The sequence below is a fragment of the Macrotis lagotis genome, chromosome X (assembly GCF_037893015.1).
Source record: "Macrotis lagotis isolate mMagLag1 chromosome X, bilby.v1.9.chrom.fasta, whole genome shotgun sequence".
In the NCBI taxonomy this organism is placed as follows: domain Eukaryota; kingdom Metazoa; phylum Chordata; class Mammalia; order Peramelemorphia; family Peramelidae; genus Macrotis; species Macrotis lagotis.
In genome coordinates, this window is record NC_133666.1 from 620980602 (window position 1) to 621008143 (window position 27542).

The following is a 27542-nucleotide window of genomic DNA, read 5'->3' on the forward strand; positions in this document are numbered from 1 at the left end:
ATGGGGGACCGGGGCAGCTCGGGCGGCTCTCGGCGCCGGAGGACGGGCGCGCGGACGGCGAGCGGCGGCGGCGGCGGCGCGGGGGCCCCGGCCGAGGACGAGCCGCGGGCGGCGGCGGCGGGAGCCGAGGCGGGCGGCGCGGGGGACGCCTCGACCCCGGCCCGGGCCGCGGCCCCCGCCGCCCGGACCCCTGACGAGGACGGAGAGGGCGCGGGGCACCTGGACTTGAGGTAAAGGGCGCCCCCCCCGGGTGCCCCTTCCCCTCCCCCCGCTGATGCCTGTTTTGTGCATCGATAATGCGGGGGGAGGTGGGATGCAGGCCCTGTCCTCAAGGCCCTGAGGAGCTAATTGGAGAGGGGGTGCCAAGAAAGAGGGGTTCCGAGTGGATTCCCATACATACTTCTCCAGATTACCTGTGGTTGCACCCTATCTGGAGCCCCTTTCACCTCCATACCCGTGAGGGAGCCCGATAAGTGAACAGAAGCAGAAAAAGAGGGAGAATGAAAGTGTTCTTGACAGGGAAAAGGGGCTCGGGTGGCCCCGAGGACCGTGGAGGCACTGAGGGTTGAGGGTTCAGGGAGGGGGTGGCATTCGAAGGATGGCCAAGGGATTGGCCGCGGTGGCAAGTTCACCCTGGCCACACAAGAGTGCATTTGTCTAGGGGGGACAGGAGGAGAGAAGTGTGGGAGTGGAGGTGGCAGCCAGATTCTGCAGGACTTAGAGGATTTTTGAGCAAGAGAGTAATGGGATCAGGATCACAGAAGCCATAAAGACAAATCAACCAGCACATGCGATATAGATTGAGACTGTTAGAACTGTTCCTCATAGTTATAACCTTCAGCTGCTTTTCCCTTGGCTGGACAAGCGGCTCCTGCTTGCTGCCCAAAGGGCCTGTCCTCCTGAACTATCTCTGGATCTCCCATTTCCTCAATCTCAACTTCAATCTTGGTACTAAACTCATCCAAAGTAACTTAGATCCCTTGGAACCAAGACAAGAAGCTCTTGATCCTAGAGCTATATAGTAGAGGGAAAGAGAATGGCAGACATAAAGGGGAATTGATCCAATCTAAACACAGTTTTTGGATCCTTCACCTCTTTATGTACCACATGAAAAAGGAGATGTGGGACATTTACCTATCAGGGTGTCTTACTTCTAGTCCTCATTACTAACCTTCTATATTTCCACTTCCCATCCTATGAGGAAGAATTTTTCATATCATTAAGTCAACAAACTTTATTAAAAACCTACTATGTATAATTGCCTAGCAGTGTGACCTTGGGCAAAGTCACTTAGCCCCATTGCCTTAAATAAAAAAAAAATTTTTTTAAACATATGTGCAGGGCGGCTAAGTGGCACAGTGGATAGAGCACTGGCCCTGGAGTCGGGAGTACCTGAATTCAAATCCAGCCTCAGACACTTAATAATTACCTAGCCGTGTGGCCTTGGGCAAGCCACTTAACCCCCATTGCCTTGAAAAATCTAAAAAAAAAAAAACGCTGTGTGCAAAGTCTTCAGCTTTGTTGCTTCAGGGTGACATAAAATGTAATGAAATGAAATATGATTTGAGTAGTATGAATACAGTGTTGAGAGATTAAAGTAGAGAAAGGTCACTTCTGACTAGAATGATTAAAGGGAGATAGATTAATGAATGCATGCTATGTGGGTAGGAAGTCCTGGAACGTATAGCCAACATTAACTGAGAAATTTGCTTTGTACTAAGAAGAGACTCCACTTTTTGCTCATCCCTATTAAGGATAGTTGGCATCTTGCTTAGAGGTAAGAGAGTGGATGAAATGACATCTGAAGGATCCTTCCAGTTTGGAGATTCTTTGTGTATCACCATCCTTCCCACATCTTTATCTATGCTCTGTCACTGTTTGTCTTTTCACTCTTTTTACCTGTCCTCTTACTATCCTTCCCAATAAGCAGCATATTGGAAAGGCCACTGGACTAGGAATCTGAAGATCTAAATTTGAGCCCCAGCTCTGGCACTAACTAGTTATGTTACTTAAGGCAAATTATTTTAACAGCTCTGGATCTGTTACTCAGTTTATAATGAGGATAATAGTACTTGTGCTGTCAGCTTATTTTACATGGTTGTTTTAAGGATTAAATGAGATGATACATGTAAACTACTTTGTAAGCAGTTAGGTGGTATCTAAATGTGTTTTTATTATCTCTGTAACCTTTTCTTCCCTATTTTCCCCCAATCATTGCCTACCCTATCACTGCTTTCCTCTTTTCCTTAAAACAGTCCTTTCCTTATCACTGCCTTTTCCCATCATCACCCCTTCCTTACCTTCTACCCTTCATTTGGCCCCATGACCCTGTGGAGAACAGTTCTTCAGTGTTTTCCCAATACTTCCTGTTCAACTTGGGCAGGACAAACAGTTCCGGTTTGGGGTGTAAGCTAGGTTTCTGCTATCCTTGTTGCAAGGTGAGGCTGTGGGGGCGTAACCTAGAAAGGGTTGCTGTTCACTTTCTGAATCACATCCCTTATTTTTCCCACTTCAGCTTCTTTATTCTCCATGAAGGCACTGAATTATGAGCTGAGTTTAGAGGGACATGATCATTGTTTTCAAATTTCAGAAGATTCATCTGAAGGAGGGGAAAGAGATTGGACTGAATCTGCTTGATTCTAGAGAGCAGAACTATAAAAGGGGATCTGAGGGTGGGAGAGAAGGGCAGATTTTAGCTTATGTGAGAGATCTTCCTAAGACTGGGAGCTGTCCAACAATAGAGTAGGAAATTAGTTTCCTTGGAAAGTCTTAAATTTCACCTGGGTGATGGAGGCTCCTTAGGAATATTATTGAGGGGATTCTTGCTCAGATAGGATTGGAAAGGACCATACAGTCATCTAGTCCAACTTTGATATTCTTTGATTTTAGAAGAAAAGGTATAGCAGGGCAACAGTTTGGTGTTTGAATTGAGAGTTCTGAGAGGTTTTTAAACTAACTGGGCACAGAACTAGGATACTAGGTTAGGTACTAGGCAGATGACCCAGGTGTGCAAACTGGTCTTCTTTCTTTTCCCCCCAATTTAATTGAGGTAAAGGTAGAGAAAAGAGGGTGTGAAGAAAATGAAAATTTCTTGTTTAAAGCTTTGTTTGGCCTTTTAAGTAAAAGGGGGAAGGAAGGGAATTTGTTTTCTTAATCTCTTCTGTCCTCTTTCCCTCTTGACTAACTCCACAGCTTCTGTGGGACCAGTCTCTCTCCAAGTAGAGTTTATGTCTAGGGTTAAATTAACAGCCCTTTTCATTGTTGTTATTTTCTTTATAGGGGCAGCTAGGTGGTGCAGTGGTGAGAACATTAGCCTTGGTGTCAGGAGACAGGAGTTCGAATCCAGCCTCAGACACTTGACACTTACTAGCTGTGTGACCTTGGGGGCAAATCTCTTAACCCTGATTATCTCACATTCAGGGTCATTTCCAGTCATCCTGATTCATATCTGGCCACTGGACCTAGATGATTCCAGAGGAGAAAGTGAGGCTGGTGATTTACCACAGTACCTCCTCATTCACATTCAATTCATGTGCTTGTCATGGCATCATCTCTCTGATGTCATGATCTTCTTCAAAAATGAAGAACAAACATTTTCTTCATGGAGCAGTTAGAAGGGGGAATTAGTTGGTCTTTAGCAAAGGTATTTATTTAAGAAGGGTGAAAGCTAGCTCCTTTATCCTTTATCCTTTTGTAGCCAAAGTTCTTGAGAGTTTCAATTACAATTATTGCTTTCATTTTCTCACCTTTCATTCACTTTTCAGTCCTCAAATCCTCATTTTGGTTTCTGACTCCACCTGTGGCCTAAAACTGCTCTTTTCAAGGATATCAGTTATTTCTTAACAGTTAAATCCCATCCTTTTCAAAGTCTTTATTCTATAGAACATTTGAATAGAAAAAAAGAAATAATTGAGGAATTCAAGAAATAACACATAAGCCTGGCACAGGAGTACATTATAATAATGATTGGGGTCTTCATTTATCTAGATTTTTCTGGGGTTCTCTAACAATTTTGTGACCTGCCTTAGGACAATTTCATCCTTTAAAAGGTAGAAGAACCAACACTAGGAAGTTCTCTTCTGGTTTTGGTTTTATTTAATAGGGAAGAATGGTTACTAAGGTAGAAAGGATGGAAATCTTGGGGGAAAGTGACCAGTCTTCCTAAGAGTGTACAAGGTTCAGCACAATCTGACATAAACCCTAGACTTTGGAAAGCAGATTTTACTTGGAGATCCTCATGCAGGATCCTATAGGTAAAACCAACTGAGAAATTAAAATTAATTCTACTTTGTAATTGGTAACGTAGTCCAGGAAGAATCTCAGCAATAAAATTCTGAAGACACAAAGGAAAGCAATTTTGATGAAGGAAAATATAGGATTTATCAATCTTGTCAGATTGATGTGAATGCACTGGAAATCACTAAATGATTTGGAGTGGTAAAAGATAAAAGTAAGGGTAGGAATGAGATTGGACATAGAAGGACATAGAAGCTCTTTTAAAAAAAAAATTTTAGTTTTTTTTGCAAGGCAATGGGGTTAAGTGACTTGCCCAAGGCCACACAACTAGGTAATTATTAAGTATCTAAGATCAGATTTGAACTCAGGTACTCCTGACTCCAGGGCCAGTGCTGTATCTACTGCGCCACCTAGCCACCAGGACATAGAAGTTCTAAGAGAATTGACAGGAGGACTAAATTGCCAAGGAGAGCTAAGGCTATCCAAGAGGATTTGGGGGGTTCTTGTGTTAAGGTTGAGAGAAATGCTTGCTTACTCTGAAGAGGGGGAAGATTAATGATGACAGAGCAAAGGTAGAGCTGTTTAGAGCACTCAAGCAGAGCTTGCCTTATGATTTTTCTGGCAAGGGAGAATGACCTTTGTCCAAGAAAGCTTAGAGCAAAAACGGTTAACAGGGAGTTGATATCCAAGATAAGAAAGGAGATCATAAGAAAGCACCATCTATATGCAAAAGGATTAAAGGCAACTAGTCCAGATAAACTACCTAGTAGTCTTGATTATTGAGCCACTGTCTCTTTGAATCACTGTTACTGATACTTCAAAGAACATAAACATGATAGGTATGTATGTAAGACCTGAGAAAGACTGTTCTGGCCTTCAAAAATGAGAGAATAGAATCTACAAATAAAAGCCCAGTGTTCTTGATTTACTAATCTGCTCTAGATTTCCCACAAATTAAAGATGATGAGGGAACTTCTAGAACAGGAAGCAGAGATCCTAAAGAGCCATCACCACACAATAAAGAGCACCTCTTGCCTAATCTTCCCCCTTTTTAGCCAGTTAGACAATAAATTAATAGATTGGGGGGGGGATACTATAGTTATAATTTGCCTAGATTTTAATTTTTGAAAACTAAACTGATTCAGTATGTGAAAATTATCAAATTCTAATACTAATCTAATGGAAAAGTTGGAGATGTAGGCAAAATAGCATGCCTTCCCCTGCTCTCATGACATTGTCTTCCATCTGACTTTAATGTCATTTATGCTATAGCCAGGTTCTCTCCCTCCTAATTGGTTTCTTTATGCAAGTGTTTTCCCTCTAATCTGTTCTCCACAACTACTAAAGAGATATTTTTAAAGGATATATATATATATATATATATATATATATATATAAAATTTTGCCCAATATCTTGCTCAAGAAACTCTAGTTTTGGGGTCTTGTCATGTGGAGTACAGAAACTTTTTTTTTAATATTTCAATATAATTTTATTTTATACACAATTAAAAATATTATTTTGAGAAGAGATCCATAGGCTGCCCTAAACTGTTAAAGGGTTTAATGGCACAAAAAGGTTATGACCCCTGCTCTAGAGCTTTCTTGATGCTTTAATATAGACTCATCTGCTTAGTATTCATATCCTTCATGATTTGGCCCTAGCCTACTTTTCCAGTCTGATTAGATATTATTCCCCATCTGTTGTTTACTTCTTTGTTGTTCCCTTACATGCAAGATATTACCTTTACTACCCCCCCACCCTGCTTTTGCCTGGAATGCTAATCTTTCTCACTCTTGCCTCTTGGAACTCCTAAATTGGCGCACCTAAAGAATCTTAGTCCTTCAGTTATTAGTATCCTCTCTACTCTGAAATTTCATTGAATTTAATTTGTACGCTGGTTATCCTCAAAGACTTAGTCTACTTTTAAGTTATAGATTAAAACTTCCCTGAGACTTTTTGGAACATTCCGTTATATATTTACTCACTTTTGAGTGTGTATCTTCTGGTAGAAAGTAAGCTCTCTCTCTCTCTCTCTCTCTCTCTCTCATTCTCTCTCATTCTCTCTTTCTCTTTTAGTTTTTGCGAGGCAATAGGGTTAAGTGGCTTGCCCAAGGCCACACAGCTAGGTAATTATTAAGTGTCTGAGGTCGGATTTGAACCCAGGTACTCCTGACTCCAGGGCTGGTGCTCTATCCAGCACTGCCTAGCTGCCCCAGAAAGTAAGCTCTTTGAAGAAAGGAGATGCATATAATAGGTGCTTGAGTGAAAGAAGAAAGGAAGCATTTAATTAATGCTTGATATTGTGATAAGACAGTCCTTGCTCTCAAGAAGCTCACATCCTAGTTGGTTTAATTCCCAGATTCAAAAAATAATATAATTAATTGTTTTATCAGTTTGGAAGGAGGCTTCTAATGTAATACCTCAGGATCTATTTGCTGTTGTACTCTCATGCTTATGAGATATGCAGAGGATACAAAGGTGGGAAGAATAGCCTCTCAAATTAGGCTACAGAGACATAATCCAAAAATATCTCAACAAAACGTATGACTAAATTTAAACAGATGAAATTTACTTATGTACATTTAGGCTCAAAAGTTATAAGAATCATAATTCTACATTGGCTTGTCTGAAAAAGATTTTGGGGGTCCTAATGGACTTACAAGATCAATATGAATTAAATGTTAAGTGACAGCCCAAAAAATTAGTGTGACCTTGGGATGAATTAAGAGAAGCCTAATTTTCAGGATTGAGATGGTAATGACCCTTCTATAGACTCCCCTTGTCAGGTTACATCTGAAATACAGTGTTTGGTCCTAGATACCACATTTTAGAAAAGCTATTGCTAAGCTAGAGAGCTTCCAGAGTACACAGCCAGTTCAATGAAGATGAGTCTGCCAAGTAAGGATCAGTTAAAAGAACCAGGAAAAGAGAAGATTCAGTAGAGATGATAGGTATCTTTATTTGAAGGGTTGTCATGTGGAAGAGGCAGAGCCAGGAACAATGGTTTGGATTTGCAGAGACAATTTAGGATATCTGAAAAAACTTACTAATGGAGCTATTCTGGCAGTGAAATTAACTGCTTTAGAATACATTGAGCTCTCACTGGATGCCTTCAAGGAAAGTCTGGATGACTACTTGTTAGGTTTCTCTCAGTAGTGATTCCTCTCTCTCTTTTTTTTTTTTAAGTTTTTGCAAGGCAATGGGGTTAAGTGGTTTGCCCAAGGCCACACGGCTAGGTAATTAGTAAGTGTTTGAGGTCGAATTTGAACCCAGGTACTCCTGACTCCAAGGCCGGTGCTCTATTCACTGTGCCACCTAGCCGCCCCCAGTGATTCCTCTTTAAGTATGGGTTGAAATGGATGACTGCTGAGGTCCTTTCTAATTCTACAATGCTTTGATTTTGGAATACTACCACCTAGTCATGACATTTTTCCTACCTTGGAATCTGAGATTACTCTGTCTTGGTTTCCTTAGTATATGCAGTTCTTTCTCAATCTTTTCTAAATCATCTTTCTCCTATTCCTTAATTGCAGGCATTACCATATTTCTCCTATAGTCTCTTTTCATAGAGTCTCTTCTTCTTGATCTCTTTACCTTCCATAAGTATAATTTTTTTGTTCTGTGCAGATACATCCAAATCTATATATTTAGCCTTAATCTCTTTCCTGAATTTCATTTCCTTATTGCTAACTTACAGCTGGATACCTCCACCTTGGTATTCCATAAGCATCTCAAATTCAGCCTGTTTGAAAGGATACTAATTTTATTTTTTCCTTTCAAACTTAAGCATTTCTGTTGAGGATACTACCATTTTCCCAATCATTCAAGTTCTTGTAATTGGTCTCCCCACTTCTAGTTTTTTCCCCTCTTTAACACATTTTTGCAGAGTTTTTAAGTTGATATTCTTTAAATACTGATGAAACTATGTCACCTCTTTATATGAACATCTTCAGTGGCTCTCAACTCTGAAATAAAATAGAAAGTTTGGCATGTAAGGTGTTCCACTCTCCATAGTCTAGCTCTCAGCTACTTTTCTCATCTTATTTCCCCTTCATCCACTCCCTTTTCCAGTCAAAGTGAGCTGCTAACATGTCTCCACATTTTGTGTAAGTGGCCTCCCACGGCTCTTTTTCTTACCTGTAACTCTTGTAATCTCTAATTTCTTTCAGAACATAACTGAAGTGTCTGTATGGGAAGAATTTTCTGATTTCCCCAAGTGTTAGTATTTTTTTCTTCTCAAAATTACCTTACATTTTGTTTAGATTTTTATGTATACTTAACTGTGTGCATGTTGTTTCCTTCCAATAGAATGTAAGCTTCTTGTCTTTATTTCTTTAGAGCCTAGCATAGGGCCTGTAGATAAATGTGTTGTTGAGTGAAATTGAATCTTGGAGTGAAGGGAAGCTCAAAGACCAATTGACAAGGGAAGCGTAGAGGAGAGGATTCATGTTCAGGTTTAAATGTACTAGATCAATGGTGTCAAACTCATGTTGGTGCATAGTGACTTAGAAAAAGCTCTGTGTTATTGTATTTTTATTTATTTTGCTAAATATTCCTCAATTACATTTTTATCTGGTTAGAGTAGCAGTCCTCTACAGGATCAGCTCTGAGGTCCCTTTGAGTTTTTGGCTGAGGTATCTCCATAAAGGAAGAATAAAGTTTTAAAGCTTGGGTGGAATTTTAATAGATGTCAATGATGATGATGTTTGTCCATAGGTCTTTTTTTTTTGCAAGGCAATGGGTTAAATGACTTGTCCAAGGTCAAACCAGTAATTATCAAGTGTCTGAGGCCAGATTTGAACTCAGGTCCTCCTGATTCCACTTCTTATTTTCAAAGCATAGCATTCTCCTGGTTCTTCTTCCTCCCTTTTTGACTACCCTTGTCTTTCCTTCCTAACTTCCTCTACATTACGGGGAGGTAGATGGCATAGTAAATAGACTCTTGGGCCTGGAATCAGAAACATCTGAGTTCAAACCCATTCTCAGATACTTCCTAGCTGTGCAACCCTGGTCCAGTCATTCCAACTCTGTTTGCCTTTGGAGTTGTTGTGAAGATCAAATGATTTTTGATGAAGATGCTCTATCCACTGTGCCACCTGGCTGCCCCATTTGTCCTTAGTTCTTGAAGAAGACTATGGCATCAGGCAAGTCTTCTGGTATTCAGGACTTAGACTGATTCTTAGACTGATTCATCACCAATGGGAAGAACAAGAAGGGCAATTTGGCTGGATTATGATGTGTATGAGAAGTAATACGTACACACACACACACACATATACATACATACATTGTATATATACACATTGGGGCAATGAGTAGAATACTAGACCTGAAGTCAGGAGGACCTGAGTTCAGATCTCTGAGATTCAGATGAATTAGATTTGAGTGAGGGGGGGCTGTGCTAAGTTACCAGCCTCACTTTCTCCTCTGGAGCCATCTGAGTTCAGTGGCCAGATATGAATCAGGACTACTGGAGGTGACCCTGGATGAGAGGAAATTGGTGGGAGGGCTTTGCAGGCAATAAATGAACAAATGCCTTGAAGCAATAAGTGCATGATGTTTAAGGGATTTGTAGTAATTCAGACTGGCTTATGGATAGACTATAGAAAGGGAATTGAAACTCTAGCATGGTTGAGAGGAGAGCCTGTGGAGATAAGAAAAGATTAAACTTTGGGAGAAGGGAATAAACATTGACATAGTGTCTGCTATATGCCAGACAGGGTTTAAGCACTTTACAAATATTTGAGCTTCATCAAAAATCATTTAATCTTCACAACAACTCCAAGGCAAACAGAGTTGGAATGATTGGACCAGGGTTGCACAGCTAGGAAGTATCTGAGAATGGATTTGAACTCAGATGTTTCTTATTTCAGGCCCAGGAGTCTATTTACTATGCCATCTACCTCCCCGTAATGTAGAGGAAGTTAGGAAGGAAAGACAAGGGTAATCAAAAAGGGAGGAAGAAGAACCAGGAGAATGCTGTGCTTTGAAAATATGAAATTTTCAGAAGGGAGAAAATGTTCAGTTGTATCATCAATATTATCGAGAAAATGAAGATTTTTAAAAAAGTTATGAGAGTTGGCATTACTGACTCTTTTTTGGGGGAGGTTGTTTCCAAGGCAGTGGGATTAAGTGATTTGCCCAAGGTCACACAGCTAGCTAATTTAAGTGTCTGAGGCCAGATTTGAATTTAGGTTCTCCTGACTCCCGACGCCAGTGTTCTATCCACTTAGCTGTCCCATCACTGACTTTCAAGAGCAGGTTTTTACTATAATTGACAAGGAATCATATTACTGGGGTTTGAAAAGTGAATGTCTTGCTTTATATTATAATGAAGTTTCTAACAATTCTTTCATTCCCACTTGTAATTTAATTGGGAGGTAAAGAAAAAGGCATAGGTAGGTGTGTTTGTATTGTGTGTGTGTGTGTGTGTGTGTGTGAGAGAGAGAGAGAGAGAGAAGAGATGGGGAAGGGATTCAGTGTTATAGGATATGGTCTTAAAACTCCTTTGGTTGGGGACTTAGACAAGATTTCTGACTGGCTATGAGGGCCTTTGGCACTTTGGTCTCCATCTATCATGGATACCCAGTAAAGAGGTGTGGTTAGAATTAGGACTTTATAAACCACCGTTTTGTGTGGTTGGAAAAAAATAATTTTTCTTTTTTAGGTTTTTGCAAGGCACATGGGGTTAAGTGGCTTGCCCAAGGCCACACAGCTAGGTAATTATTAAGTGTCTGAGGCCGGATTTGAACTCAGGTACCCCTGACTCCAAGGGCCGGTGCTCTATCCACTGTGACACCTAGCCGTTCCCCAAAATAAAATATTTTTAAAAAATAATTAGGACCTATGCAGTGTGACTTTGTGATGGTCTTATCAGGGATAAGTAAAAGTCAGTTGTCCATTGTCTCCACTCTGGCAAATAAATACTTGAGTAACCTCTCCTTTCTTCTCTATCCCACCCTCCTTCTTGGCCCTGTGTGGCATGGCCCCAGAAAGTTGAAGGTTTGTGAATGGCTCCTTTAAAAGACACATTTCTTTCTTTGAGGTCATTTCTTCATTTCCTCTGGGAAAGGGTCACTTTCCTCTGGGACTCTGACCAATGTCTGTCTGGTCTCTCCATCTCAGTAAAAGGCTAGGTATGCCTATTTCCTTTGAGTCTACTGCCTCTAATGAGCTGGAAGGCAGGCTTAGAGGTGCAGGAGTTTTGTGGCTAGGCCAGAAGAGCAAGTAAACATTTAGGCTTCTCTTAGAGCTCTCTAACCAATTTTGTTGATCAGAAGGTGCTGCAAAGGGCATGAGTCCTTTGTTAAATAATATTTGTAAAGCAGTCACCACAGTACCTAGCACATAGTAGGTACCATGTGAATTCCCTCTTCCCCCACACCCCCTTCACTCTCCCTTCTTTAAATTCAAGGGTTGCTTTTTGCTTCTATCTTCCTTAGGGTTTTTGCCTGAGTGGGTTGTTCCTTCATCCTCTCTTTTTCTTTTTATCTTTTTTTTTATCTTTTTTTTTTGCAAGGCAATGGTGTTAAGTATTTTTATCTTCAGCGCTCAACTAGTGAGGATCTAGAACGCAAAGCAGGCACAGAGTGTAGTCTGTTTTTTTTTGGTCAGAGTTTTTTTTTTTTCCAAGGCAGACAGGGTTAAGTGGCTTGCCCAAGGTCACACAGCTAGGTAATTATTAAGTGTCTGAGGTGGAATTTAAACTCAGGGACTCCTGACTCCAGGGCCGGTGCTCTATCCACTGAGCCACCTAGCCGCCCCTGTAGTCTATTTTTTTAAGTGCCTTTTCTCACTGGAAAAAGACAGTCTTTTTGGCACCTAGCATTCTCCTGGTTCTTCTTCCTCCCTTTTTGATTACCCTTGTCTTTCCTTCCTAACTTCCTCTACATTACAGGGAGGTAGATGGCATAGTAAATAGACTCCTGGGCCTGAAATAAGAAACATCTGAGTTCAAATCCATTCTCAGAAGTGCCTTTTCTCACAGGAAAAAGACAGAGTCTGAAGAGTCTGCCTTTACTCTGGCTGGTGAAATAAGGAGAGATTTCAAAGCTAGCATTTAAAACTAGCTTCCTAAGGGACGGCTAGTTGGCGTAGTGGATAGAGCACCGGCCCTGGAGTCAGGAGTCCCTGGGTTCAAATCCAGTCTCAGACACTTAATAATTACCTAGCTGTGTGGCCTTGGGCAAGCCACTTAACCCTGTCTGCCTTGCAAAAAAAAAAAAGAAATTCTAAAGCTTCCTACAGTAGAACTGTGCTGATCCCCAGTCCCTTAGGTTTTCTTGAGGAACTCTTGTTCTGAAACTAGTTTGCTCCCTATTCTAAGGAATTTAGGTTCCTTTTTAAGGCTAAATGAATAAAGAATTTGTTATTGAAGAAATCAGTATTATTTGTAGAGCTTTTGCAGACTGAGAAAAAGAGAACCTTCCAATGAGAGTGGCAAATATAAAGGTGGGGAGTCCTTGGGATCTTTTCTGACCAGGAAACAGAAAGGATCTAAATAATTTCTTAGCCTCTGTATCCTTCAAGTATGACCTGCTCCACAGTCAGGGCTTGGATCTGTGATTATAGAGAAACCTGTCTTTAATGAGGCTACTGTGTAGGGTGAGCATACTGAAAGTGAATGGATGGGTTATCTGGGCCAAGCTGGAGGCAAGATAAGAAAACTAAAGTTAGGCATTAAGAAAAGCTGAATTGGGGACATTGACTGAAGATGGTGGGCTGGCCTACCTGTCTTTCTAGGTCAGCCCTATATTTGGATAGGGTAAGAGACTGAATGTGCTATGATATTGAAAACTCAGGAAATTCCCTCTTCACATGCAGGTCAGTATCTTCTCTGTAGTTTTGGGGAATCCCCAGGTTTTCTTGGATTCTACTAGGACAGAATGAGAACAATAAGGGACTCTCAGTGAAGGAAAAAACTGAGGGATGATTGCCAGACAGACAGATGCACAGTGCCTTAACCCAAGAGGGAAGAAATGTGACTTCCTAGCTATTGATGGCAGTTCCCTGGGGCCCATTTGTGTTGGAGGCTTATGTACTTTTATGTATATAGCTGATAATCAGAGGTAACAAATGCAAAAATGGTAACTTGTCTTCCTCAGTACAATTCCTCTCATTTACTATACTTCAGTGACCTATTGAGGAGAGGTTTGGGTGGTAGCCAAGGTCTCTGTATGTCCCCCCCACCATCTTGAGTGGCCAGGGGTCTTGAGATCCTTTAAGGCAGATGTCAAATTTATAAAATCTTTTGCTCAAGATCTGGCAGTTAACCTACCTTACTTATTCTCTATTTCTCTATCTGCAAAAGGGCCCCTAAAATGAGCATTTGGAGAAGAAAGTTGTAATGCCAGGGTGTGGTGATGGTGATGGTGATGAAATAACATTTGGCAAAGGATATGAAAAAGCAATTCTTAGAAGAAAAATTGTGAAGTATTTACAACCACATATAAGAATGGTCCAAATCACTAATAAGAGAAATGAAAATCAAAATAACTCTGAGGGTTCACCTCATTCTGCAAATTAAAGAGATGATAACACTAATTGTTGATAGTTATGAAATAGATACATTTTGAAAAGCAATTTGGAGCTATACAAAGAAAGTAACTAAAATGTCCATACTCTTTGAAACCAAAGACTATTCAAGATTTATGCCCCAAGAAAACCATTGATAAGAAGAAAGTCCCCATATACACCAAAATATTTATAATAGCCCTGTTTTATGATAACAAAGAATTGGAAACAAAGAAGATGCTCATCAACTGGAGAATGACTAAATAAATTGAGGTACATGAATACAATGGAATATTACTATGCTATCTGAAATGATGAATGTGATGGAATACAGAAAATATGTAAACATCTACATGAACTGATGCAGAGTGCAGGAAACCATATATACACGGTGACTACAACAATATAAATGGATGGAACAACCACTCTCAAAGTAAAGCAAAAGTGAATGTAGGAAAATTAAAAAGATCAGGCATGATTCAAATGATGAAGTAAGAGAGGATACTCTCAAACCTCTCCTCTGTGGAGGTAGGAAATCCATAGGTGTTGCACATTGTGCATGTTTTTGAACTTTTCCAGTGATTGGTTGGTTCTGATTTTTTTTCCTCTCCCCACTTTTTTTTGCCTTTAAAAAATAAATTGTTGTATGGTATGGCTCTCTCACAAGTGAGAGGGGTACTCAGGAAAACAATGATGTAATAAAAACCTCAGTATATAAAGAAAAAAATTAAAATAAAAGAAATCTCATTTGGATAGGTATCAAAATAACTATGACAAGAAGATAGAAAGATCTCCTCCCTTCTATCTTCTTGGGGAGAGTGTGAGTGGATGGAGACTTTAAGAATAGGCTGTGGGCAATTGCCTGTGGGCACATATATTCTTTGATATACTGTTGGAGGAGCTGTGATTTGTATGTGCTGTTCTGGAAAGTAATTTGGAACTATGCACAAAAAGTTAATAAACTATTCATTCACTTTGACCACTAGGCTTAAAACCAAAGAAAGGGGGAAAGGATTCATGTACAAAAATAATGTAGCTTTTTTGTGGTAGCAAAGAACAGAAAAGGAAGTGCTTGTCAACTTGTGTGTGTTTATGCATGGAATAGTTGAACCATTTGTGGTATATGAATGCAATAGAATACTATTTTGCTTTAAGAAATGATGAAGAGGATTGTTTTAGAGAAATCTGAGATTTGTATGAATTCTTAGAGTGAAATAATAGAACTAGGAGAGTAATTTATATGAATGTATGTAAAGACAAAAGACTTTAGAACGTGAGCTATTGATTCCAGAGGATTGGATGATAAAGCATGCTATTCATCTCCTGACAGAGAGGTGAGAGACCCAGGATATAGAATAAGAAATATAATTTTTAGACATGGGAGCTGTACAACATGGGAATTTTTTTTGCTTAACTATGATTATTTGTTATGAGGATTAGGGTATTATTATTTTTTTTCAAAGGGCAGGAGGTAGGGAGGGAGAGAAAAGTAGAATTAATTGAAAAAAGAAAAAACCTGTTCCCTCTCAACCCCATCCTCTGTTTACTCCTATTAACTTTTTGTTGATGCTTTTATATATGAGTTTCAGAAGACAGGTTTGAGAATTGTGATTTCTCACAAGGGCCAGTATTAACTTTCTTCCTTTCTGTTCAGACAAAAGAAAAGGAAAAATCCAGGCTTTTCCTTTCTCCTAGGGAAATTACAGTACCAAATGAGCTTTCAGAACATTTGAGGTTTTCCTACAGGGACTTGCAGTCAGCTGTTTTTGGTCCCTGCAGGAGTTAAAGCAAACCATACAAGATTACTTTTGCATTATATTCTGATTATTCATTACTCACCCTAGATTCTGGTTGTTCCTTTGTTCTTGGACCTCCCAAATACTAAAAATGGTTAGTCTGTTCTATCTTCATTTGTATAGGACCTATTCAGAGCATCTTTTTTTTTCTTTTTTTAGTCTAGTTCCTTTCTACATCCTAAACTCACCAAGTGCAAGTTGAGGAGTTGTGTTCAGATGAGTGACCTGTACCTTTGACCACTATGCTCAGTGACTGACAGCAAGACCCTATATAAAGTTAGAGCTCAGGTACTGAGAGGGATCTGACTGACTCCCCAAACCTTGCCACACTCTTCCTTTACACTTTCACAAGTTTGAGAGGAGAGTTCATTTTGGACCAGGATATAGGACTTTCACTTAGGTCTCAGTTTCCTGCCTTTACTTCACGTTGCTAACTTTTCCTATTCCTCCCTTTTCTACTCCTACCTCCCCACCCACCCCCAAACCATCAGGTGCCACCGGTTGCAGGAATCTTTGTTCAGCTCATCTAGTGGATTCAGCAACTACCGAGGTATCCTGAACTGGTGTGTGGTGATGCTGGTAAGTGGCCCTTGGATTTCTAGGCTCTGATTTTTCCCTGTCAAATCACATGATAGCATTGGTTGAATAAATTCTTGAGATCCTCAGTGACTTGCCCTGCCTTCCAGTTGTGTAGTCCACACTTGCTTCTTGACTCTTAGGGAGGGAAAGAGCATGAATTCTAATGTTTCCTGTGGTACTAAATACCCTTTAGTACCAAATACCAGCCATCCTCAAAGAGGATGGAGGAGTAGGGAAGGAGGTTCTTTGTAATGGTCTGTCTCTCTCCTATCAGGTGTGTAACTTAGACCTAGCACTGTGAAATCCTCACTCAAGGAGGCTTTTCTAGCTTTTGCTAGCTGCTTCTGCAACTCTTTGTTCACGTTATATACCTGACTACACTGACCATCATTATGCAATCAGGAACTAATGGTTCCTTCAGAACCATTTTTTAGCCTAGTGAACTGAGGTTAACCAGAAATATTTGGCATCTGGGCTATCTGTGAGCTGTACAGAATAGTCTTTTCTCTTAGTATAATGCTTCCAATTTGCTTCCTAGGCCTAATTGAGGTTGGACCCATATATTATTGATGTTCTCAGAGCTCAGACTACTTTCTTAAAAGCATTGTAGGAGTCAGAGAGACCAGGTTTCTCCAGGGTTTGGAGCAGTTAAGGTAGGAAAACTGTTGGTAATCCAAGGGTTTGGTGTTCTTTGCTCTGTTCTCCTATCCCTCATATGTGGGTGAACTTATCTGAGCTCTGGTGGCTACCCAGATAGACTTTGAAGTCAGCAGGTAGAGGTCTGGGTCCTATACCTGTTTAGGCCAGATTCAGGGTCATGTAGTCATTAGGAAAATGGGATGAAGATAGTGATGCTGAGCTCCAGTCTACTTTCAGTACTTTCTACTTGATGGGGGAAAGAGGGATGAAGAAATAGCCTGCATCCTCAAGGAATTCCAGATGGAGTGTAAGTAAAATACAATAGAATATAGGATAGACAAACCAAGAAGATAATGTCAGCTGTGACCTAAACTGTCTGTAGAAGTGCTCAGGTTCACCAAAACAATCGGAGAAGTTAATCTATGCTTTGTTGGAAGAGAGAGAGAGGCTAGAAGGACCTCTTGACTGAGACAGGACAGGGAAGGCTTTCTTATGTTGGTTGATGTTATTTCATTTCTACTGGGACCTGCAATTCTGAATATACACTTCTGCACATCCACAGTTCTGTTCATTGGAAAGTGCCTGTGATAGGTAGCATCTCAATTTCAGGGCTGAGTTCTTGATGAGACACCTTTTCTGTTTGTGTAGGGGAAGCTGTGAGTTAGGGGATGGTTTTGTGAGAAGCTGGATAGGAGAGCTAACTGATTACATGCATACCTATAAATAGCTTGCCTCAGCCCCAGAAACACTGTCCCTGTTGGCAGGAGCCCAACCTAGAACTCTCTCCTGGCCCAGTAAAGATGGTCCCAGCTTTCCCCTTCTCTTCGCCTGAGATAAATGAGGAAGAAGCCTCTCTTAATACCTTTGTTTTGCTCTAACGTTTAGTGCAATCTTGGTTAACTCAGAAGTTAGCGCTTATGATATTTCCAAGGCCTGTCAGTTAGAAATGGATGAAACAACACATAAGGGATGAGATCAGATCTACACATGACCTCTCCTAGGTTTGATGACAGCTTCTACTCTAAACTTTTTTACACAGTTGGTGAGTGGTAGCTGCTCAGGGAATTTAAGACTGTGGCTGAGCTTGGGTTGAGAGAAGATTAGGCCAAGATTCTCTGAGTATCCTGGCAAGAGTTAATGGCTCCACCTACTTTCTCCAAAGGAGTCTGGGACTTCTGGTCTGAACCTTTTTGCCTTATTCTGTGTGGCATTGGGTAGAGGAAATAGTATACAAGGCTGGGTTAGGATAAAGCAGTCTGGCCTCTAAGAACTATCTCACCTGAATTGTAAATTTCTCTTTAATACCTCCCCTTGGTCCTTAGCACTAGGATTGATTTGACTGCTCAGGTAGTAAGTATACAGGACAGCCAGCCCTTTGCTTCCCCATCCTTTTGGGACAGTGGGGATCTCTCCCCAGCTTTGGGGCATTTTAGCAGGAAGGTGTTTGCAGCCAGTGAACTGGGATCTGGCTATCTTAGTCCTAGTTGTCATTTAAAAAAAAAAAACAAACTTTTATTAAATGTTTGATTATAGGTGACTCATGCTCTGAAGTCCTATGAGGAGATGGGGACAGAACAGACCAGTTAATGAATTACTGCTTTGCAGGTTAGAGGTCATGCTGTTCCTGAGGTCTGGGCTATTCCTTGGGCAAGCCCTGGATGGGAGGGATGGGTGGGGCACATTATCAGGGTGAAGTACTCTTAGGGCATAGAGTCCTTCAGTTTAGGTTAATCTATGCCTTCATCAACCCTTGCAGATTTATCAGCTTTGAATGTCAGCAACTTCTCTTCCCAGATCCAAGGTCTCAATTAGAGAAACTCATTTTTTTTTTCCTATTGATGAATTGGAAGCTGACTTTTCCTACTCTGGCACAGAGCAAAAGAAGGGACCATGGTCCTCTCCATTGTGCTTAGTTTTTTGAGGTGCTCTGATTTTTTCCAAGTACATTTTGGGCATATTGAAAGGTTAAAGGTCTCCCAAATTTATCAAGTATGCTGAGGTGTGAAAGGACAATCCAGGATCCTTCCCATCTGTAATTGGTGTGGGGAAGTGGAGTGACACCCCAGAGGGGGAAGTATCCTGGATATTATTTGACTTTTTATTTTCTTTATTCCACATTACTGACAGTAACCTAGTGTTGATCCTTTTTTGATTCAAGGGCCTTTCCTTTTGTGCCTATGGTGCTTGATTTTATACAGGTGTAAGATGAAATTCTGGAATATGTCTCTTGGGGGACCTTGAGCACTGATCCATCCAAAAGTCATTGAGGAAAATGGAGAGCTGAAACCTGGGGAGGAAACCTGTGGGTTTTCTTTGGCTCAGAGCAGGTATATTTATCTTAGCCCCTATAGGAAAACTAAAAATTAGAATAAGTTAATGGGAGGCTCCAGAGGGGCTTGAATTAGGGAAAGAAAGATTCTTTATGCTTGAACCATAGCCCTGCCTGAAGCAGACTCCAAAACAAGTGGCCTCATCTTAGGTAGAAACTGAACTTCACCCAGTTGTGCAAACAACTTTAGCAGCTGGCTAGTGGCTGTGCCTCAGGCACATGGCTCAGGACCCAGAAAGGTATTGGGGTGGAATAGTTCAAGCCTAACCTTGGGCAAATCATTTTTAGTTTTCTACCACTGTTTCCCTATCTGTCAAAAAAGCACATTGGATTGGATCAGTGCCTCCCGACCTTTTACTTAAGTATTCCTCATTTTAATGTAAAATTTCAGGGACCTCTAAATGATGGTCATTGTACTATACATTGATAAAATACTTGATTAGGTATGGACCCTTGCAGGAAACGCAAGTAAAAGGACCTTTGGATTGATTATCTCATAATTCTTAAGGTCTTTTCTAGTTCTTATAGCCCAAAATTTGAAATTCCTCTAAAGTTGTTCAGTGGAGATATCCAGTGGACTATTGATGAGGGTCTAAAGTTCAAGAACAAAATTAAGAGCTCAGTATATAGATTTGGAAGTTATTTGCATGAAGATAATAAAAGAGAATAGGAATAGAGAAATGCACAAGACAGTTGTTCAAAATAGTCATACTACTAAGGTGACTTAACATAAAAAGGCCAATTAAGCAGTTACTAAACATTCCTTTGAGCATTAGAGTTTGCTTTGCTTCCTTGTCTTAAAAAGTTTAATTTTTACTATAGAGAAAAGACAAATAGAATTCCATAAAATGTGATAAGCAAAGGCAAGAAAGTAGTCCAAAGTGCTGTGGTTTGGGCCCATGCAGAAAGAGAGTACTTCTAATGATGTTTAATCTAATGCTTGTAAACTACTTGAGATCAGCACTTATTTTGTTGATAAGAGCTAAAATTTATATAGTACTCAGAGAGAGAGAGAGAGAGAGAGAGAGAGAGAGAGAGAGAGAGAGAGAGAGAGAGAGAAAATGTATAACATCCAATTTGATCCTTTTAGGGACTAAAGGTTTTGCAGATGGAGAAACTGAGGCTCAGACAAATAAAGTAATTTATCCTACAGTCACACAGTTAATGTCTAAGGCAGGATTCAATCTAGGTCTTTTCTTACTCTGAATTTCTCAGTATTTCTTATTGCATTATATAATATCATTCTCAGTGGGTTTTATAGTTATTTAATAAAATGTTCTTTGAATTGAATTTAGGCAAGGAGATTAGGAAAAACTTCATAGAAAGAGGTATTTGAGTTTGACTTTTCAAAACTGTACCATTACTCCTTTTTTTTTTTTTTTTTTTTTTTTTTTTTAGGTTTTTGCAAGGCAAACAGGGTTAAGTGGCTTGCCCAAGGCCACACGGCTAGGTAATTATTAAGTGTCTGAGACTGGATTTGAACTCAGGTACTCCTGACTCCAGGGCCAGTGCTCTATCCACTACGCCACCTAGCCGCCCCTACCATTACTCCTTTTTATGAAGTTTCTGAAGCCTATCACTTTAGAACTTGCCAGATAGGTACTTTAGGAGAACAGATCTTGGTAGGAAAGGTCAAGTAGGTGTCTGAGTGTGAACTCTGTTCTTACTGCTTAAGGAAAGGACTCACTTGACTGCCTGAAAGGGTAGAAGTGACTGTTTTCTGACAGTTTTTTTTAGTGGTCAAGCCTAGATCTCCAGAGATAGGTGAAAGAGCCCATCCAGAAGTTGGGCAGCTAAATAGAGCACAGCATTTCTCCCTTACAAATGGGCAGGCATGTCTGACTTCTAGATTTGGCTAGTCTGTCAGGCAACTGTCAGCCAGCTGTTTTCCCTCTTCATCACAGTGGCCTGCCTGCAGCCATCTCTGGGAGCACAGCCATGTGCCTCCTGCCTCTAGAGGTCTAGAGGGCTTGACGCTCTAAGGGCTTTCTTTTGCTCCTGGCATTGTCAGACAGTGGGCATCTTGTTAGCTGGCCTAGCCCTGTCAATTCAGCAAACCTTTATGAAACTTCTGAGTTCAGGTATGCTATAAAGTGCTGAGGGTAAAAGCTCAAAAACAAAAGTCTTTGTTCTCTAGGAAATTAAGTTCTTTTCTAAGGGAAATGTGGCACATGTACACAGATTAAAGAAGGGATGAAAAGATCTAGCAGTGCCTCAGGAACATTTGAGGAAAGAAAGAGAACAGGGGTTTGATTGGGGGTAGGCAGGGTGGAATTGGAGAAAGCAAAAATGGTTATAAGGAAAGAGGTGGTATTCAAATTCCACTTTGAAGAAAGATAAAAGATTGTCAAGAAAACAGTCACTTGCAAAGGAAGAATTGGTGCTGTAGCCTTTGAGATCTGCCTCTTGTGTGTTTAGGGACCATTTCTTTCAGGGATTGTTAGGAAGAGAGAAGGATTAGCCTGGCTGAGTCCTGTTTTAGGAGAGGGAACAGACCTAAACTACAACCCTTCTTTCCCTAAGGGTCTTTGGCATTCACTGAGACCTAGCACAATGTTAGTCATTGAAGCTGGGGAGGCAAGAATCATAGGAAAATCAATTAGTCCTGGGGGCAGAGAGGTGGCACAGTGGATGGACCATCAGTCCTGGGGTCAGGAGGACCTGAATTCAAATTTGACCTCAGATACTTAATTACCTAGCTATGTGACCTTGAGCAAGTCACTTAACCCCATTGCCTTGCAAAATCCAAAAAACTGAAAACAATAGAAAATCAGTTAGTCAGCCTCTAAATGTTTATTAGGAGTTTATTGTGGGCCCAACTTTGCCCCAGACCCTTGCCTTTAGGAGTACAACTGGGAAAATGAGAATAATACAAGACAGTACATGATTAAAGCCAAGTGGTGTAAAAGCCAACTCTGAGGGCTAAGAGCACAGAGGAAGAAGAGTGCCCTGGGAGCTGAAGTGGTTTGAAGAGGCCTAGCAAGCACAGGTTATAGGGAAAACAGGGTGGTAGAGATCTGAGGTGGAACAGTGCATGCTAAGTACTGTAGTGGAGTAGTTCACAGCGAGCCTTGAAAGAGGTAACCAAAGATTTATACCTGGAAGGGACCTTAGAGATCCTCTAGTCCAATCTGGGAAGAGGCATTGGAGGCTCAGGGGAAGCAGCTTGTACAAAGTTACTCAAGGCAATGAGGAACAGAGTCAGGAGCCCAGGTCTTCTGAGACTCCAAGTCCTCAGTTCTCTCTTCTACACAAGGTGCCTCAGAAGCTTGTTGGGTATCTGCTGAAGGTTCTTTTATTTAATTCCAGCAGTGAAAGTCATCTGAGCTGGAGTGGAGGGATGTGGTAGAAGTAACACTTGGAAGGAAGGAGATAGTTGAACTGGTTTTTGGAAGAAAGAAAGGAAGGAAGGCAGCAGAGGCATCTTGGGTTTAGAAGTAAGAAAGGCCTGTGACCTCAAGTGTCCTCTACTTCACTGTGCAGCCAAATAAGGTTTCCCCTCACTGAACCCTATTATTAACTGTCATATTTGCTTTCAGCTTCAAACTAACTTCTCTGCCATTTGTTCACTCCTTGTCTTTTCCTCTTTCTTCTCCCTCCTTCCCTCTACCTCTTTTTTCTTGTTCACTTTTTTTTTTTTTTTTTTTTTTTGGTTTTTGCAAGGCAAATGGAGTTAAGTGGCTTGCCCAAGGCCACACAGCTAGGTAATTATTAAGTGTTTGAGACCAGATTTGAACCCAGGTACTCTTGACTCCAGGGCCAGTGCTTTATCCACTGCGCCACCTAGCCGCCCCTCTTGTTCATTTTCAAACCTTCTCCATCACCCTGCAGCAATCTCTAAATCTTAAAATTCCATTTCACCAGTGATTTTTTTTTTTGGATACCTATGGTCTGATCACCCCTTTCAGTTCCCTTATCTTTCAACAAACCTGGAGTTCCAAATTAATCCATAGTTCTCTAGGGTTCCCCAGTGAGCCTCAAAATGGGCCAGAGAGCACTGACTGGAACGACTCAGATGACCATTTGGCACGGCCCAGCTACTTGACCAAAGAGACTTGGCAAGCATGGGTCACAATAGCAGGGTCACCTGGCTGGCAGGAACCCATCCCACTTTAGATTACCAATCCAGATGTCAAGTCACTTACACCCTTTGCCAAAACTCTGGGCAAAGCAAGAAATAGCAAAGCCCAATGCTTACAAAGGTCAAGATATACCTCTGGCCAGGCCTGAGGAATTAGCAGAGTTGGGACAATTGAGGCAGTGCTTTCTCTTTTCCCTGGGTTTGGGAGAGGGACAGAATCCAAATCAGGATTACAGGAGGCAGGAGAAACAGTTGCAAATGATGTTGGGAAATCCTACAGGGAGAGATCAGTCTAGGTCTTTCCTGAAGCTCCCTACTGATTTCCAGACCATTGTTCCTGATTGGCAGCAGGCAGCCTCCCTGAGACCCTAAGGCTGGGGTTACGGGGGTCACCGTTTATGCCTCTTTCCTCTCAGAAGATTTTATGCACATCAGTCTCTATATTTGATGGGGAAAATAGCATTTACCTGCTTGGGGTTTGTGGGGAGAAGAGGGACAGGATGGCCTCAGCATCTGAGCTAGTTTCAGTCTATGGATTGGAACCTCAGACTAGATAATAATTACAGTTGTCATTTATAATATTCTACTGTGCCCCAAGCACTGTGCTAAGCCCTCTACAACCCTGGAGTATCCCCAGAGGTTAAGTGATTGTCCAAGGGCCCATGGCTAGTGTCTGCATTTGAACTCCTATTTTCCTGTCTCCAGGACCAGCTAGCTGCCTCTACAAGCCTGGCTTCTCTGAGAGTTCTGAGTTTCTCCCCTGGGCTGAAGTGGGTGACTGGAGGAGAAAAGTGAGCCTGGCAGGGCTCTGCAATGCCCTGGGTTAAGGAGATATGTGTCTTTTCACCCCCTTTCCTCTTTTCTTACAGATCTTGAGCAATGCTAGATTATTTTTGGAAAACATCATCAAGTGAGTGTTTTTCATTGTGACCTTCCCTATATCCCTAACTGGAGAATGGTAAAGGGTCATCCCATCTCTTATTCCCTCTCCCCTCATTCCTCCTCCCTTCCTACTTCTCTGTGGGGGGGGGGGGGGGACCTTAACCCAAACCTCTTAGCCTGGAAGACTTGCTGGATACATGAGCCTGGAATGCCATTGCCCCCTTGTGGCAACAAGGTTTTATAGTAGCTCAGCTTTCAGCTTCTTGACAGTAAAGTCTAGAGACCTGTGCCCCAGCCCCCAATGCCCTAGGTTCCTACCCTCAGGTACGGCATTCTGGTGGACCCAATCCAGGTGGTGTCATTGTTCCTGAAGGATCCCTACAGCTGGCCCTCTCTGTGCCTCATTATAGGTGAGCTTGAATTGGGTGATATGTGGAATGGGGAGGAAGGGCAATCTTTGTATAAGACCCTGAAGTCACTTCAGGGAGCCCAGGCCAAGCCTCTAGAAAAGGTTGGAGTAAACATCCTAATAGGGTCATTCCCTCCCTTTCAGGGGGCCTTCATGTTGGAGTTTCTGTAATTACTATGGCTATTTCATTTCTCTTTTCAGTAGCCAATGGGTTTGCATTAGCTGCCTTCCAAGTGGAGAAGCGTCTAGCTATGGTGAGTCTCTTTTCTTATTGCATACACATATGCCATTCTGTTGTGTCTGGAGATGGGGTGGGGTTTTCTGTTTTCTTCCCCAAGCATCCATATTTCTTTCTGTTATGTCTTTCCTTTTCAAAGGTCCTTACCTTCAATCAGAGGACACCTGTCATTGGATTCTTATCTCCTTTCTGCTCAGACCCTTTCATCTACCTTTTTCTGCTTATTTAACCAGACCAGGAACCTCCATCTTTGGGTCCCCCCCCATTATATAATCCTGGATGATTATTTTAGTCATTTATCAAACTACCCTGTCCCTGGCATTCTCTGAGCTGTTACTGCTTGCTAATCAAGTGGAAAGCCCTGTTGATATTAAAGGTATCAGAGGATATGGACCTTTGCTTGCATACTGTTTGGGCCTGTTCATCCCCTTTCCAAATAAGACTGTGAATAATCCCTTCACATTCTCCATATAGCTTTCTATCCAGTTTGCCCACTTCTTTTGGTACAGATCTTATTTTTCTCCTATTTCCTTCTTTTTAGCAAGAAGGTGCCAGTTTGGATGGTATTCTGGAATATCCAAAATTATTGACATTGGCAATGGGGACACTGCCACCCTCAAACCATTTCTTTCTTCAATATATCCTTTCTTTCATTTGTTCCTTGGTTTTCATTCTATCTCAAATACTCATCAACTCTGTCTTAATGTTTTCATACACTAGAGATACCTCTGCTCTTGTCTTTCCCCAAATGTATGCTGCCTTCCCTCTACAAATTTGTCTATTAGGAAAGCTTGTACTATAAAAACTGCTCCAAATCTAATGGCTCATAGGTAGGGCAGGATAACTTTTAAGTAAAGCTTCTGTAGAATCACAAAAAAGGACTGATTATTTTCCTGAATTCTGAGGGGAGGGGGAGTAAATTAATGAGAATATATGGGGACCATAGTACCTTAGCAGGGCTTTGGGACTGTATAGGATTTTATCAGGCAGAGATGAAACAGGAAGGCATTAATCCAGGCACAGGTGACACTGTGAACATGAGCATGGTGGTAGCAAACTACAGAACTTTTTGGAGGAATAGGAAGAAGGATTGTGGGGGCCCAATCACTGATAAATTTTGAAGAGCTATGACAGTGCCAGTTTAAATTTTGTTCTACATGACACTAGGACAGAACTAGGAGAAATAGATAGAAATTACAGGGACCCAAATTTTAGTTTTGAATTAAATTTTTTTTTTGTTACATTATAAGTTATGAACTGTCTTCCTCCCTCCTTTCCCACTCCACCCTAGAGAAGACTACCATTTGACACAGATAAACAAATACATGTACAGGTGTAAATATATGTATGTGTGTATTTAAAAATCATAATATGCAAACCTTATCACTTTTTCCCTCTGAAGGTTAATAGCATATTCCTTCATAGGTCCTTTGTATGGAACTTGAAAAATTAGTCCTTCATAGTTATTCTCTGAAGAATATTGCTATTACTGTATACTGTGTTTTCTTGGTTCTCATTTCACTCTTCATTCACTTTTCCATGTTTTCTAAAATGAGCCTGCTCATCATTTCTTAGAGCATTCCATCATATTCATACATCACAATTTTTTTAGCCATTCCCCAGCTGAGGGGCATCCCCTCAATTTCCAGTTTTTTTGCCACCACAAAGAGAGCTGCTATAAATATTTTAGAATGTAGAAGTTAATTTTGTTCCCTTGAGAAACAATCCTAATAGTGGTAGTGCTGAGCCAGAGGCCATACACAATTCTATAACTTTCTGCACTATTCTAGATTGTTTTCCAGAAAGATTGGCTCAGTTCACAGTTCTACCAACAGTGTCTTAGTGTCCCACTTTTTCTATAAAAGGGAACTGAATTTTGCATCAGTTTAAGGAAAAATTAGAAATGTTTAGTGATAGAATATGCAGCCTCAGGAAATAATGTTTCTTTCACTAGAAATCGTAAGTGGAAGGAAGAGGCTCATTTGTCAAGGGGATCTTCAGTTCCACAGTCATTTAGTGTCTATTATATATGTAGGCATAGAGGTAGCCATGTGCACAGTGGCTACAGCACTAGTCCTGTAGTCAGGAGGACCTGAGTTCAAATCTGGCCTCAGACACTTGTTATGAACATTACATCCTAGCTGTATGACCTCGGGCAAGTCACTTAACACTATTGCCTTGCAAAAAATTAAAAAATATATATGTGTATATATAAACACAGACATATGAAGGTGTTCTGGAGAGTACAAATACAAAAATGAAACCATCTTCCCTTAGACAGTACATATTGTAGTGGGGGGGGTGAGAATCCTAATAGCATATGCAAAGAAGCATAATACAAGGTAATTTTAGGAGGGAAGGCGGTAGGGAGCACTTGGCATGGGTATTATCAAAGAACTGGCACCTAAATTGAGGAGCAGAAGTGCCTGACTGAGAGGATTGAGGAAGGGGTTTCACCCAAAGACAGGAATAATTTGTGGGGAGAGGGGAGGGAATAAGCATTTATACAGCCCCTCCTATGTGCCAGCTACCATCTAAAGTGTTTTTGACAAATATCTCATTTGATCCTCACAGATGCACTTAGAAGCAGATGCTATTGTCACTCCCTCAGTTGAGGAAGCTGAGGCAAATAAGTGTCTTATCCAAGATCAGACAACTAGGTTTGAACTCAGATCTTCTTGACTTCAGATCCAGTACTCTTTTCCCTGTACTAACAGTTGCTTCTTGGCAGGAGATAGAATGCCAAGTTTGGGGAATAGCTAGTAATTAGGTTGGGCTGGAACATTGTGTGCCTGAAAGAGATTAATATGAAATAAGGCTAGAAAAGTAAGTTAGAGCC

General features: G+C 41.0%; 1 protein-coding gene and 1 long non-coding RNA gene across 2 annotated transcripts in view; both read left to right on the top strand.

Annotated features, from left to right (window-relative positions):
- Positions 1-27542, top strand: part of DGAT1 (diacylglycerol O-acyltransferase 1) — a 36284-nt gene continuing 8742 nt past the window's right edge. Inside the window, exons 1-5 of the mRNA XM_074202152.1 lie at positions 1-230; positions 16038-16125; positions 24044-24084; positions 24381-24466; positions 24667-24719. Coding sequence (XP_074058253.1) covers positions 1-230; positions 16038-16125; positions 24044-24084; positions 24381-24466; positions 24667-24719 — 498 coding nt within the window. The remainder of the gene's footprint in view (positions 231-16037; positions 16126-24043; positions 24085-24380; positions 24467-24666; positions 24720-27542) is intronic.
- Positions 16133-20142, top strand: LOC141500141 (uncharacterized). Its single transcript, XR_012471844.1, has 2 exons — positions 16133-18369; positions 18963-20142. It is a non-coding gene; the product is annotated as an uncharacterized LOC141500141 (long non-coding RNA).